General features: G+C 37.0%; 1 protein-coding gene across 11 annotated transcripts in view; it reads right to left on the reverse strand.

Moving 5' to 3' along the window:
* Positions 1-15,816, reverse strand: part of CACNA2D1 (calcium voltage-gated channel auxiliary subunit alpha2delta 1) — a 623,614-nt gene that overhangs the window by 286,755 nt on the left and 321,043 nt on the right. For 10 of the 11 annotated variants that reach the window (XM_067564557.1, XM_067564550.1, XM_067564549.1 and 7 more), the window contains one exon: positions 7,942-7,986. In XM_067564557.1, the coding sequence (XP_067420658.1) occupies positions 7,942-7,986 (45 nt within the window). Of the gene's footprint in view, positions 1-7,138; positions 7,165-7,941; positions 7,987-15,816 lie in introns of those variants that run through there. The other variant, XM_067564552.1, reaches the window with a different exon arrangement.

Raw genomic sequence — 15,816 nt, forward strand, 5'->3', positions numbered from 1 at the left:
TGTAGAGCAGTTTTTAAAACTAAAAACTGGGGGAAGCCATCAGGTGCGGAGGAGCATGTGGGTCCGACAGAGACATCCCTTAGAAGATGACCTATTAATGGAGATTCTCTATATCCTAGTAAGGAGGAGAGGATGAAAGAGAATAAAATATGGATGAGATTTGCTCGCAGAGAATTAAACCCAGAGCCCTATGGAATGGGAAAGGGTGGGTACTTCAATTAATCAGGTTACACCTGGAACCCTACGGCCTTGGAATGGGTGACCCTGAGTCCTTGAGCGTGAATTGGGTAAGGGTAGGTGCCTTTCCCGCCCAGACCCCCACTAATTGGGAAGGTGGGGGTGCCATAACCGGGTTATGCCTTGAGCCCAACAGATTGGGTTAAAGGTGGGGTGCCCTAATGTGAGGGTAACACTGCAGACTAAATAAGCCTAGTTCCCTCAACCTCCCCTAATTAGACATGTTCTCCAGCCCCCAATCAGTTTTGTTGCCCTCCCTTGGACTCTCTCCAATTTGTCTACATCCTTTCTATAGTGGGGAACCCAAAACTGGACACAGTACTCCAAACGTGGCCTCACCAGTGCCGAATAGAGGGGAATAATCACTTCCCTCCATCTGCTGGCAATACTCCTACTAATTCAGCCCAATATACTATTAGCCTTCTTGGCAACCAGAGCACACTGTTGACTCATATCCAGCTTCTTATCCACTGTAACCTCAGGTCCTTTTCTGCAGAACTGCTGCCTAGCCCGTTGGTCCCCAGTCTGTAGTTCTGTATAGGATTCTTCCGTCCTAAGTGCAGGATTCTGCACTTGTCCTTGTTGAACCTCATCAGATTTCTTTTGGCCCAATCCTGCAATTTGTCTAGGTCACTCTGTATATACACAATATATACATACATACACATCCCCCACCCAATATTTTCAAAAGTAACTAGGGATATGGGATGCCCAACTTGGCACGTCTTAAAAGTACCTACTTGTCAGAGGGGGGACTCTCTTTACTGCATGAAAAAACAGTCCCTGTACAGCATCTCAAACTCAGTAGCCCAAAATTATGGCATTCAAAATCCACTAGTCACTTTTGAAAAATCACACCCCTACCTACATCTATATGCACACACAACCCCTCCTCTTCTTTCTTGCCTCCCCTTTCTTAGTTTATCAAATGATTTTGAGCTGAACGTATGCCCCTCTGTACTCTGTTGGCTGCATTTGCAAAGAGGTATATAAATGCATTTATGACACTGTTTTATGTGTTTCACTCCTGTGTTTCCGGTATTATCCCCAAAGTAGTCACTAAGTTAGAAATGCCATGTATCTCCTGCAGTAGAGATCAGACACTTTTAAACAGACATTTATAAAAATGGCAGCGTTTCACACTTTAAAATAATTAGCCTTAAGCATGACCTTGTTTGATAAAAAACTGGGCTGCTTCCTTTGTAGGTAAAACTCACAGTTTTGCCTTAGTTAAAGCATTAGTTCCTAGTTTGTTCAGTCTCTTGTGGAGTTCTCATTCTTAGACCCCCCCCTTTCAGTTCAGCAAGAAAATAAATACAAAGTGCCACTGTCGCTTTAACTATTAGTAAATGATTAGTATCTGCACAAGTGGTACTGCTCCATCAGTCATGGCTGCTTTCCAATATGGGACTGTTGAAGGAAATCCTCTTCTCTAATAAATCACTTGTGTCAATTAGGGATGCATCCCTTGCCAGGGGATGCAACTGACTGTTCCCAATTAAGGCCTAATGAATAAGAGTAAAAGGGGTGATTGAAGCTTCCAGCCAGGCATGGCTGTTCTGGTTTGAGGTTAAGCTAAATGTTAAATAAAAAAAGCAACATAGGTAAAAAGAACAAGACTCAGTCCCCTGAGTTAATTAGCTAAGTCACTACAGTGCTGTACTCTCTTTTCCCTTAGGGTATTATGTCCTTTCTGTGGACAGGATTATAAAAAGCATGATTAGAATAAAAGGGAATAAAGTAGATTTGCTCAGGATGGACACAAAGCAGGACACACACTATTATTTGCATTATAAATTAAACAACAGGGTATTGATAGCACAGGTTATCACTGCCCTAATTTATCATTTGACTGTCAGCACGGCAACCGATAACTTACTTATATTACCACCATATAAAGCAAGTGAGTAGTAGTCTGTGAATAATGAAGACATTAATGGGCAGTTCTGGAATGATCCTACACATAACTATGATTTTCCTAGTACATTTTGAAATCTCCAGTCACAACTTAATAAGCAGCTTTATAATGATATAAACATACCACAGGGTAGTTTACAGTGGCAATTTGGTAGGTAAACCTGCTACATGTTTAGTGTTAAAAACTGAACATGAAAAATAATTTAAAGTACTATCACACAGAATACACCCAGAAAACACTGAATTTTAAACCTTTAAAATTAATGTGTGTTTTAGGTTCTGCTACTGCGCGAGCTGTTATAGCTATATAAAATATAATGAAGGCTGTGGCATATACACATAATGGAAACAAACTGTGAACTGCCTCTGTGGCATTAGAAGTCTCCTGGTTACTGCAGTTTTCCACAGGGAAGAAGTGACCAGTACATTAAAAAACAAGCAAATAAGAAAAGGAAAAGGGCAGGAAGAACAAGAGTGAAAACGGAGATGAAGCAATTAAGGACCTAGTCAATGAATGGATTATATGAGCAAATACAGAGAGAGAAATTAGATTTGGAAAAGATCTGTGAAGGAAAGGTGGTGATGAGAAATGAAGCAAGACAATACAAGAGAAAAAAGGATTGAGCAGTGAGTCAGAAGAGACTGTAAAAAAAGGAAGAGTGGAAAGAACAAGGAGACAAAATGGTAAAAGCAAAGAAAGAGTAATGAAAATGCGTGGAAGAGATCAGACTAGCACAGTGCTGGTCAGCAGTCATCTAAAAGCATTGTCACACTACACTGTACTCTACACCTTCAAATAAAAGTGAGTTGCATAGACTCCAACCCATCAAACAGGAAGGTTAGGAAATATGTTGTAGTGAATGGAAATCTACTGGTTTAGTCACAGTCATCTTTGTGACCTTGGCAAGTCATTCAGTCTATCCTATGTCTCAGTCCCCTATCTGAAAAATAGGAAGAAAATACTTCCTATTTTCTTGTGAGGATAAAACACATTAATGATTATGAGGTGCTCACAAACTTTGGTGCAGGATGGAAGTAAAATAATCAGGAATATGTACTGGAATACAAAGCTTTTTATGACTATGTCACTGGGTAACGTCCGATCTAGGTTAGTAGCAATTGTGACAGATTTTTAAAAACTGATGGCTGTTAAGCAGGATAGGTAAAATGAGTTGGTCTTAGTCCAATTCCTACAATACCTGTGTTCACATCACAAACACAATTTGCCAAAATTGATATCCTTATTGGCGTCATCAACAGATAGGCCAAAAAATTACATTAATAGAAAAATTGAATAATTTTTTCAACCTTAATGGTCCCAATTCAGTGTTAAGACACATTGGTGGGACATTCTGGGAAGGCTTTCATTGCTGTCAACTGATCTGTGACTGAACAATAGAGAATTTGACTGTTCAATATGTTAATTCAGTAACTTTCACAGGTGTGATGTTGTTGGCGAGGGGTAGGCATGTAGAGGCAAAACCCAAATTTAAGTTATAAGGATTTACAAGAAAAGGTGATTGTATTAAAACTTATTCATTGGAGATTGAAGAGTCAGGATATATAAACTGGAGTATCTATCTAACAGTGATGGTTTAGTTGAGAGCAAAGAAAAAAAGAACAGCATGCAAAAGGAATGAACAACACTGAATCCTGTAGCATAGTATGTGCAACAAAAACTGTACTGAATTAATGGAGAGAAATACAAAATGATTTCTCTAGGAAAATCAATAGTCAGCGAAATAAGTAAAGACTCTGAGCAGGCTAATCAGAATGTTCAATACAGTTTGGTTGTCCAAGAATCTTCTACTGTAGAGGGTATGTCAGTTGAACTGAAGACTTGAGTAAATAAGTTTTCCCTTGCTTCAAGAATAGATAGGTCTAAGAATTAGGCAAGTCAAGTGAACTACCAGAGTTACCAGGGTAAGCAAGTTTCAGACAGGTTCCAAGCAGGGACATATGCTATATATCTTCAAATTTAGTTAATCAAGGCTGGTAATGATGCACTTCTTCACTGTGACTCCTTTATGCTTACTCTGAGACAAAGTTTATCCACGCTTCAGAAAGTGCCAGTGCTTGATGAGATTTTTTTTTCTTTTTTCAACATATACACACATTCCTTTACTCTAGAAGCGTCTTGCAATCCGGTTTAATTCCAAACTACTGGAGAGCTAACTCAGTGCACTTCAATAGCCCAATCTAAATGTCAGGTACCTACAAAATATGAACAAGTAGAAAAAAATGGGGATGGGGAGGTGAGGAGGGCAATACTATCCTACAGTAAAAAAGCTGGCTGGGGGGGGGGGGGGAAGGGGGGAGAGAGGGGGAGGTTAGGAGGCAACTGAAGTAGACCTCAACTCAGTGAGGCTGCAAATTAGAATTAACTACAAATCAGTGAGATAGAAATGGAAGAAAAGTCTCATGAATGTACATATTTCAGATGAAGATGACTGCAACTCTGTTCAACTAGATATCTTGATAACCAGATTTCTGGTCAATCTTATGTTCGTCATTTGCTCTTTTAAAGTAGGGTTTTTTTAGAATTTGTATTAGTTATATATATATATAAAATCACTTTTCACATTCAAAACGCTTGGCAAAAAATGGTTAATCCATCCATAGCACTCCTGTGAGATACATTTTATCCCCATTGTACAGATGAGAAAACCAAGGTAAAGTGGTTATGCAACTTGCTCAAAACCACAGAGTCAGAGCAAGTGCTGGGATTAACACCTCAAAAGACCCTTGGTCCCTAACCTGCACTCATTCAACTAGATCACACCTCCCTAGATAAAGGAGAAGATCTAAATGTACTGTATTTTAAAAAAATATATTTAGGCCAAGATTTTTAAAAGTGATTAGCAATGGTGTGAGCCCAACGTCAGACTCCTTAAAGGGGCCAGATTTTCAGAGAATGGGTGCTCAAGACATTTTGAAAAATCAGACCCTTTTAAGGTGTCTAAAATTGAGCACAAAAAATCATTAGTCAGTCTAAAAAATGTTGCCCTTTTTGTTTAACATTTGCTGCTTGTGTTTTCTTTTTGCATCTATGCTAATGTAAATAAGTCTTTTATTGTTTGTTTATAACCACTGAGTGCATTGCTGCTTCAAAGGTGATAAAGGTTAATGCTAACATGAAAGCTTAGCCTTTGATGAACACTGCAGAAAGAAAGGCATTACAAAAATTTATACAGGATGAGCGTGTCCAGCCGTCAGTACATACACTGAATAGGCATCAGTGGCAGTAAAAGTAAAGATGACCTAAATTGTCAGGGCCTAACCAGAACTCATGGGGGACGTCATTAGAGGCATCTGCAAAGTCAGAACTGTAGTTTCAAAGGCAGCCAAGCGGCTTCTGATCATGCCAGTTACAAAGACTCATCTGGCAGAGACAAAGCACATGTTTCTCAAAGCAGCTAGGGGCTTTAAAATCCAGCAACTCCTTGAAGTCTATTCTTTGTTCATTCACATTTTCTTAAATATGAAAAAATAAAATAAAATACTTAAAAGGGAAAAAAAATATCCCAGAGATAAAATATCCCTACTTTCCATCACTCCTACCTTTTGAAATGTGAATTATTATGAAAGGAGGAAATGCAATGAAATGTGCCAACACATGCGGCCATGTAAATATTCAAACTCAGTCAGAATCAGATGCTCTGTTTTACCTAACTAGCTAGTATTTATATTGCACTCATCTCCAGAGCATCTGAGCACACTATAGGATTATCAATACAAAGCATACAGACCCTTCTATGGTGTTGCCCAGTTTAATTTCCTCCTTTCCTACCCATTATATAATTAATTTTATTAACCACTGCAGGTAGGGAACCTGATCTTAAACTAAACAAAGGTCTGAAGAATCTCATTGAGCCTAAAAATACTGCTCTTTACTTTTGCCAACTACCTGAAATTTCTCTCAGAAAGTCACAAAATGTACAAGGACTGAGACCAGCCAACAAGGCTCAAATATCAATGATTTCTGCTTTGAAAAAATTCCTCTAGTGCTGTCACCCTGGGAAATGCTGGAACACTTGACTGAACCCCAAGGGTTTAGAATGTTTCCTTTGTTCAGAAATAGACTATTGTTTAAAATAGTAACTTTAATTGGTGATGGTCTTTGGAATTGCATGCTGTACCATGGTTGTCATGTTAAGGTTTTTCTTATTTATTGACAAATTCTCCCTCACAACGGCTATTAACTCAACAATCATGATGTTTCTTAGAATTTTCTTCTGGGGTCAATGGCTTTGGAGCTCCAGAAGGGAAAGGCGTATAAAGGACCACAAACAGGCTGGAAGGGCAAGGAACCTAGAAGAATAAAATGACTTTTCTGGGAAAACTTTAAAAATAGGGGGAAAAACCTACAAGAGCTCTAAACTGAAAATGATATAAAATGCTGAGTGGTGTTTGCATTGCAGCCATACTTAACCTGTTTTTACTATTGCTATAAAAAAACCCAAAAAATAAATGTCTCAAAGAACCTCTCAATATTATTTTTGTTTATCAGAATTAAAGCATGAGCCTCTATTTTATGCCAAAACCACTCAAACTTGGATGCCTAGATATAAAATCCTAAATGCATACTTAGGCATTTTAAGAGAAATAGATTGTTTTAAAAAATGCAGAGCACCTGAAAATTTTATTGAATTCATCAGGATAGGTACTCAGCATCTTTCAAACTCACATCACTTTTATTTAGGTGCTTAAGTATGGATTTAATTTCAGGCACTCCCATTTGAAGATTTTAATCTGTGGTTTTTGGTTTCTTGTGAACAAACTTTCTGTACCTTTGTCCCAATTTAGTACCCATATCCTACACAAGCAACTCAAATAATTTTTTTGACAAGATCTATGTATCTTATTTAATTACCTTACAGCAATACCATCGAATGCTATAGTGATGCCATCAATCTTTTAGCAATTTCTGATTACTGAGTGCAAATGAAGCATGCTGATCCATCTAATTAATGTATTCCAATACCTTTGCCATTCCTTTATAAATTAAATCTATAATAAAGAAAGGCAGTTTTATTATCTCAAGTGAAGAAAAAAATAACATCTCTTCATCCTAAGAGACAGAAAGATATTTAATATTTAAAGTCATGCTGAGATACCTCAGACAATTTAGTGTACAAGCTTGGTTCAAAACAAGTATCAAAATACCCTGCATCTGTCTAAACTTCTTGGGCCAGATTCTTAATTGTCCTGCACCTTTTAGTCATTTCCATCAATGCAAAATGGGAATGCTATTGCTTTCCACTGCTGTAAATGACTACACAGAGTGCCATGGTGCAATGGAGAATCTGGCCCATTAAGTCTGCAAAATTGGACTAGGGATCTCATAAGAACATGCTTTTTCATGGTGTTTTTCTGCTGTGGTTTTGTTCCCAGCCAGAAAGAAAGATTGGAAACAAAATAAGAGAACAGTTCAAAATTCTTCAATTTCGTTTTATTGATTCTATAGTTTTATAATTCAGATTTTATAGCTTGATTCTACATATAGACAATCAAATGTGGTGAGAGGGTTCTTTTCCCAAGCACACTTTCTCATTATTGATTCAGAAGACCTAATGAGGGAAAATGTAACCCAAATAAACAAATACAAAATGCAACTTAGCAGTCTATCAAACTTGGTGTGTATGCCCAGAAATCCAAAATATTTCCCAGAAGTAATGGAATATGTCAGTTTAACACCTTTAGAATCTTTAATATCCCTTTCAATTTTCTGAGAATTTAAGTAGCCTATAGTTTGAAGGTAAAACAAGAAGAAAATATATTACTTACATCATTCTGATCATCTTTTGCATTGTAATAGATGATATCATTATTCTGTGAAAAAAAGAAAAGAAAAATCATTCCATTAATTGAAAAGTGAGGATGAATACAAAGGTCCAGTGGCTAAAGTAAATCTGAGCACACACATTTTAGCGTTGATCCTGAATTTCCATGCACATTCCTGTTCATTTCCCAGCAAGATTAGGCCTTTACTTGGTTCTATCTTCTTAGTGAACCAGCAGATATGACCGAGAAATGTCATTTATTTAGCATTTCTTTCCACTTATAAAAAAAAGATACATCAGCAACAACTGGAAGAGTATATGTTATGTGGGGGGGGGGGGGGAGTGGGGGAACCTAAGGGAAAAAAACCTTGCTAACGGAAGACTTATGCAAGTTATTTGTTTTAAAGCTATATGAAGAATTCACCACCTGAAGTGATAATATATGCATCAAAACAACCTATCAGGCAACAGACATGATAACTCACTAACTTTACAAAGGTAAAGTGGGTTATTAAGTCTTTCTTGCACATATTTCATTCTTCATGTCCAGTAGTAAAAATAAACCCTGGGAATATACATCAGAAGGACAATCTAATTTTTGTGGCATACAGCAGAATGTAAGGTTGCAGTGGATGAATTGTAACATTCTAAATCTAACAGAGCAGATAACTAACATAATGTTAGCCATTGTTGCATTATCATTCTGAATCTTGATTTAGTGTCATTTCTCAAGAGGCTTAAAAATTGGAGAATTTTTCTGTGAAAAATGTGTCACTTTTTTGTTGTAGATCTACCAACCCTGAACAATTCTGTAATGTGGACTTTGCTCACCATTATGCAGAGTCCGCCTTCCAATAAATATCACTTTTGTAACATATAACATTTTACACTTATTCAGACCCTTCTAATCAAGGATCTCAAGAATGCTATGCTAAGGCTATCAACCGATAAAACACTTAAGCATATGCTTAAAGTTAAGCACATGATCAAGTACTTTGCTTTATCCCCGACTTAGGTCAACCTCTGGGGAAAAAAAACCAAAAAACCTGTTTTTACTTTTAATCCTGTTTATATCAAATAAGTAATTTTACAAGAATATATCTGAACTCTTTCTCAAACTTCATATCATTTGATAATTTGTACCGAAGTGAAACATTAGCCCCAAATCCAGTATATTCCTCCATCAATGGTTCTTTCACAGAAATGTATTCTATATTTAAAATTGTATGAAAAGAACCAAAATGTAAACCCTTATTCATATTCAGATTTTATTTATGTGAGTAATCCAGGCTACTCATTTGAGTAAAAATTTGCAGAACTTGGACTCTAAAAGAAGGAAGACAACTTTTTCCTCATATAAACATCAACATGAGAATTTGATTTGAAGAAAACTAACTACGAGTACAGCAGTTCTGAAGTTCTAGGCTAAACACAATTTTTGATAATAATAAAGCCACTTCACCTCACTTTCCCCATCTCTTAAGTAAAGATAATGGTATTTACCCTCTGTAAAATGTTTTGCAAGCTAAACATGGTAAGTGCTTATGAGTTAAATATTATCAATCTGAATCCATTTTCTCTTCTTTTTCCAACCCCTTCCCCATATTTTAAAAGCTTATTTTCAGAAGAATTTCAACCACACAAAATGTTGGATTTTTGCATAGGGAAAGGGAAACATGAGACACAAATACAAATAGCTCTAATCCATCACACACAGCCATCAGTTTACAATTGTTTTTTCATTAGAGGTGGCTTTATACCAAAGCTAGAATTGTTAAACCACAGCTCATCAGACGCACAGACAGACGAGGAAATTCCTTTTACCACTAGAGATCAAAGCTAATTGTTAGTACATTGATCTATGCCAGAAGAAGAGACACTGGATGTAGTTTAATTAGGCCACAATATTATTCCTAAATGTCTGGAAGTAATAGAGATAAAACTCAAGTGCAGGCAATTCCGTAACTGTTTACATATATCCAGGGTATAGGGTGTCTGCTGTCAGTCCTTTCAGTTTCCCCACCCTGGCCTCAGCCAACCCGCTGCTGGGATCTCACCTCCTCCTCCCACCCCCAAATGAGAGTTGTGGGGGGGGAGGGGACAGGGAAGGGGGTGTTGACTCCCTGCCATAACAATCATAGGAACCCTGAACTGCCACATTTCTGTTTCTTTAAATAACACCCCTTTAAATCCTTTTCCAATCCATTTTATCTGATCACCCTATCCCTTCCCTACAGAATGCCTGTTCTGGACATCCACTTCAGACTTACCTAATGAGTTGTGACATCATAGCCTAACCCCCGTTTCACGTTCACTCTGATTAAGTCCCTAACTTGCTGGGTCAAAGAGAAAAACCCCCACATTTTGCCTTGGCCAATCTGGCAGTGAGGGAAATAATTCCTTCCCAGCCCTCTGTGAAAGGAATCATGACATGCAATGCCCATAGAGGATCATGACAAACGGTATTTAAGTACTTCCATGAGCAGGAAGGTGGGTGCTGCTCTGCCTGGTCCAGGTAAAAGAGGGCTTCTCCTGCACCAGCTCCTCACACACTGGTATCCCCTCTCTTCCAGTCCCAGGGGGACTGGGGGGAGATGGGTCAGTATCCCCACTCTGATCTGGTCTGAAGCTGCCGCAACAAGTCACATACTGGCTGTTTTTCTAAAGCATCATGTGCCATTAGATCATTCTCATAATCTGGTGGTTCCAACACAGGGATAGCTCAACACCAGCCTTGTGAAGAGACGTGAAAGAAGCAAAAGTTTCAGCTTCCTTCCATCCTGCTGTTTCATCACCGCTGTGTTAAGACACAATTATACAGTTTCCAGCAGATTTAAAATGGAGGGCTTCCCCCTTCCCCATCACCTTCTTCTTCTGGTAAGAATGAAACTGTCTGTTTAATTAATATTTGTTGAAGGTCTAGCCTGTAAGATGTGGACTGCACCATATAATGGGAGGCAGTGTTTGACCCAAATAACTAGAAATATTAAAAACCACCTTTAAACAAACGAAGCTCTCAGAAACATAAGGACAAGTTTAAGCAAGATAAGCACAGAAGGAAAAGAATTAAATCCTCCTTTGGTGGTATATTTCATTTTGTACTCCTGGTTAGATAGCACCTACACAAAACATAAACCAATAACGACATTTTTTGGTCTCACTGCACTTGACACAGAAAACATGACCTACACTGTATTATGATACATTGAAGCCAGCATAAGCTCACAAATTAGATTCATGGATCAGTTAAAATTTGAGGCTTATTTTTCATATTTAACCACTACAAGATGACAAGAACAAATTGTTTTGATTCTGATTTTCAACCAAGTAGTTTAGTTATTTATTAACTCTTTGGGAAAGGGAATTTGAATCCACCTAATGATATATGCCAGTACACTATCCTGCCATTAGGGAAGTTACAGATGGTTTTCAGCAGGTTTAAAATGGAGGGCTTCCCGCCCCCCTCCCCACCACCTTCTTCTTCTGGTAATAATTTGGAGGCTAAAATTAAACTAAAGAGGAAGTCATCATTTCCATTTGTGAACATAGGGTTCAGCTGCAAACACAGGACTTGTGGAAAAGTCCTGAATCATGTTTATGGAAGAAATGACTTCAGGTGATTCTACATTTAAATGAGAAATCTGTACATGATCACAATGGTTTTACATATTAGTGAGACTTTCCCAGGGATGTAACTATGATCATTCTCAACCATGAATTCCCAATGAATAGCAAACAATTTAAGTACCTGGCAATATCAAAGACAAATGAAGATTAGATTTAGGACCAATTTAGTAATATGTCACTTTTCTGGCTGTACAGATTATCCTTATCCTGCCAAGCCTTCATTGACCCTACTGTTTGCTAAAGTCACATTGATTGTGTTATTATTTCTGTCATTTCATTGCTGGTTTTGGATATGAAGTAATTCCTATGGGCATTAAGTTGCGTTATGTTAGCATCTTGACCAAGATACTAGCTGTTCAACACACAGAATCTGATGCCTCTAATTTTCATATCTGTGTAGAGATTTGAGCAAACACACAGGTAAATTAAACATGAATATAAGCATGAGGAAACATCCACTTTCAAAATGAAAATGCAAATGGAATCTGGACACGCATCATAGCCACTAATTTAAAGGAAGCTCATTGTTTTGTCTCTTACAGAACAATTTAAGAGAGGCCGATCCATTGACTCCACTGGTTTCAATCTCAATTCATAATTAAGTGAATATAAACTGAAGGCACGTAGCTCCTCACAGAAAGCACTTAACACATTGTAGGATTAAGATCTTTCAGTAATGGCGTAAAGAGAATAAATTTCAGACAGAACCCTATCTTACAGCATGTTAATTGTTATTTTGTATTAAATGGTGACAATATGCTTGAGTAGCCCCACTAGTACAGCATGTTATGCATCCCTCTTTAATGGACAGCTTGAAGAGAACAGCAGCCACAGAGTACATCATCTTACTATTACTGCCAGTTAATGGAGTTACTCCTTTGGATTACATGGTAGAAGTGTACGATCTGAAGATCATTGGTTCAAACCCCAGCAATGACCTATGAAGAGTCCTTAATAGTCCTGGTCAAAACTGTTTTTTGGTGGAAAATTGGTTTCTTGACAAAGGAGCTTCCCCCAAAAAAAAGTTTGCTTTCCACAGAAAAATGTTGACTTTTCGTAAAAAACAAACACCCCAAAATCTGAAAATTTTCAGCTTAATTAAAAATTTTGATTTAGAAATGACCCACGATGCTCAAGGGATTTATAGTTAGGTGCCTTGTGTTCCCATCACCACCACCTTTCTCTCTCTCAGTGGGCTCCCAAGCCAGACTACACAGTCCAGCGAGAAGGGAAACTGCAGTGTTTCACATAGGAGAATGGAGACATGAGGAACCCAAACTATAGCAACACCATGGTAGCATTTCCAAATCAAACATTTGCAGGTTTAGGCCAAAAATATGCCTTTTCTTTTCAGAACTTCATATTATGTAGGAAACCAAATTCCTATTAGTATGATTTAGAAGGAAAAAAAAACAGTTATCATTCACAGCAGAAAGAGTACTGAAGTAGCAGTTCTCAAATCTGTACAGAACTAAAATTGTACTGATTCTCCTCATCACTGCATATGCCCAGAGATGTTATGAATGGGAAAAGACATCCATAGCAAAAATCACTATTAAGGAGTGTCCCATATTATGAACATATTTGAGAACCCTTGCTTTAAAGAGTCACCCTATACAGCACCGGACACAATTACTGCATAAGTTATATTGTAGCAGAGTACAGTATGAATAAATTAATATATAAAATAAATTGAAATGTGTTTTAAAGCCTTAAATTGAATTCAGATTCCTCTGTTTATGTATTCAACATCTCTGCCTTCACACAATCTTTTTCTACATCTTCCTTCCTATTTGACATAAAATGCTGCCAAAACAACCTAGAAGAAGCAAGGTATAATGTCAATGTTGACTGCAGTAATCCCAACACTAATGAAAAATACCAGGAAATTTGTGGATCTATAAGAAACAGGGGAAACACACACACACACACACACACACACAGGTTTCCTTTCTGTCACTGTTAGATATCACATCAACCTTGCTTTGAACGGAAGGATTAAAGATGGGCAAAGTTTTTCAAACACAACCTTTTTTCAGTGAAAAATTTATATTCTGCAACAGCAAAACATTTAATTAATTCAAGTCCATTTTGCCAAATTATTTTGGTTGAAAAAACAAGTTGAAAAAATGTTTCACTGTGACATTTTCAGAACAAATTGCTTTCATTTTTAAGTTCAAAATTATTTTTTTTCTTTCACAGTTTCCTTTAGTTTTATAAACATTTACAAATATTTTAATAGTCAAAATCTAAATGTTTAGTTTGGCCCAAACATTTTTTACATTTTTGATGTGCTGAAATTTTTTTTTTAATCATTTTCAGTTAGACCTGAAACTTTTTTTTAATTTTTCAAATAATCTGTTATTCATACAGCTCTAACAAGGCTTCAAAAATGCAGGTACAATTCTCAACTCTGATCCTGCAACGTACAATGTGGGGTAAAAGAGTGCACAGAGGCCCATGGACTTCTTTCTCAACAAGAAGCAGGGAGAATACAACTGCTTCTTAATACCTTTAGTAAGGCTCTACAGCATTAGCTTGTTTCCTCCAAGCAAAGTGATGTAGAGTCATATTTTTTCTTCACTGCACAGTTTAATCATTCAACTGCTTTAAGACTATGTCCACACACAGATTTTGAGATCATTTTATGTCACAAATCAGTCCTAAGTATTTAGCAAATAAACAGAACGTATATGCAAGTTTTGGGAACCATATACCTGAGTATCAAGTAAAGTGATAACGAATGATACTGTTTTGGCTCTCTTCACGTGGACATACCAAATGGTTGAACAAAAGAAGCTGAAATTGTCTGTTAAATGTTTAGGACATGCCAGTCAATACTCCTTTTATTAAGTGTTGGTAAAACATATCTGTTTTATTTTCTGCAGACATTTCTCTGCCTCCCTGTGTAGATAAAGAACTATTCTTTCTGTTTCCTTTAGGATCATTCTGATTCAACACAACCTAACCGGTCCTAAGAGAAATAAGCTATCTACCTTCGGTTCAATCCCTCTCTTTGTCTGACATATACTAGTCAGGCACAGTTAGACTTGGCACAAAAGAAAGCTAAATGTGACCTTCAGTGAAGACTAAATTACTCCATCAGTATCTCAAGGTGTCACTAAACAAAGTACTGCTGGGTAAAAAGCTTTTCTAGTTCATAAATGGAAAAAAAACAGAATCAACTATTACAATTAATTAGTTTTCTAATAATGTTTTAAAGGTCTTATTTAGGTTAAATTTCACACAGTCAAAAGAAAAAACAGCATATCAGCTAATAACATTTTCCCCTTAATCTTTGAGTTGAAACACTGATTTGCCTCCTATCTCTAGAGCCAACCTGCAAAAGAACAGTAATTTAATAAGATACAAATGGCTAAACAAACAGGAAATAACATCTGAAAATTATTCAGTTTTTAAGAAAGGAGAAAGTCAGGTTGATCTTGTTATATAAAAACAGGAAACATAAAAGAAAATCTATTTTAATGTGATGCAAATGTCAAAACAGTGCAGTAAGTTCCCTGTCAAGGGATGATCCCCAGGGGTTGTGTGGGATGTAGTTGCCATTGGGTTTGCCCTAAGGATGTGACAAACTCAGGAGAAAGGATCAATATTTCTAATGTTACATTTCATACAATAATTTACAAAGTATTCAGTTGTTCCAATTCTGTGGCACAGCTTGTGTGAGGACCATTCTGCCTATTTTGTGGACCAGGATTGTCTTAAAAACTCATTGAGATCAATACAGAGAATGAACAATGTTCCTATGATAATGCAGACACTGGAAAATATAATAAGGAAGGATTAAATATGCTGCACATTTCTCTTTAAATCCAGCTTAATTACCACTGCTTTTAAAATACGAGAATTGGCCCTGTTTATTTCCTGTTTATTTATATATCCTCAGATTGTTCCTCTGCTCAGAGTAACAATGAGATTACCAATTTGTAGCAAGCATGGTTGGTGTTTTTTTAATTTGAACAATTTCCTATTGTGAAATGGACTGAGATAATTGACTAATGGTACCAGACACCAGGGTGACTGATTCACTAGAGAGCTTTATGTCAGATTGTCATCATTCCCAAGACACCTATGTCTGATTTTTCATACACATCAAACTGCTTATCAGGTGTTAGTGTCATTATGTCATTCAGAAACCTTGGTGATGAGCACATATAAATACTTAGACAAGACAGATATACACCCCATAAAAAAAATCTAATTTTGAAGACCTAGAAAACAATGCTTATTA

The sequence above is a fragment of the Emydura macquarii genome, unplaced genomic scaffold, assembly GCF_026122565.2.
Source record: "Emydura macquarii macquarii isolate MOO-44397 ecotype Brisbane River unplaced genomic scaffold, CSIRO-AGI_Emac_v2 contig_2636, whole genome shotgun sequence".
Taxonomy (NCBI): Eukaryota; Metazoa; Chordata; order Testudines; family Chelidae; genus Emydura; species Emydura macquarii.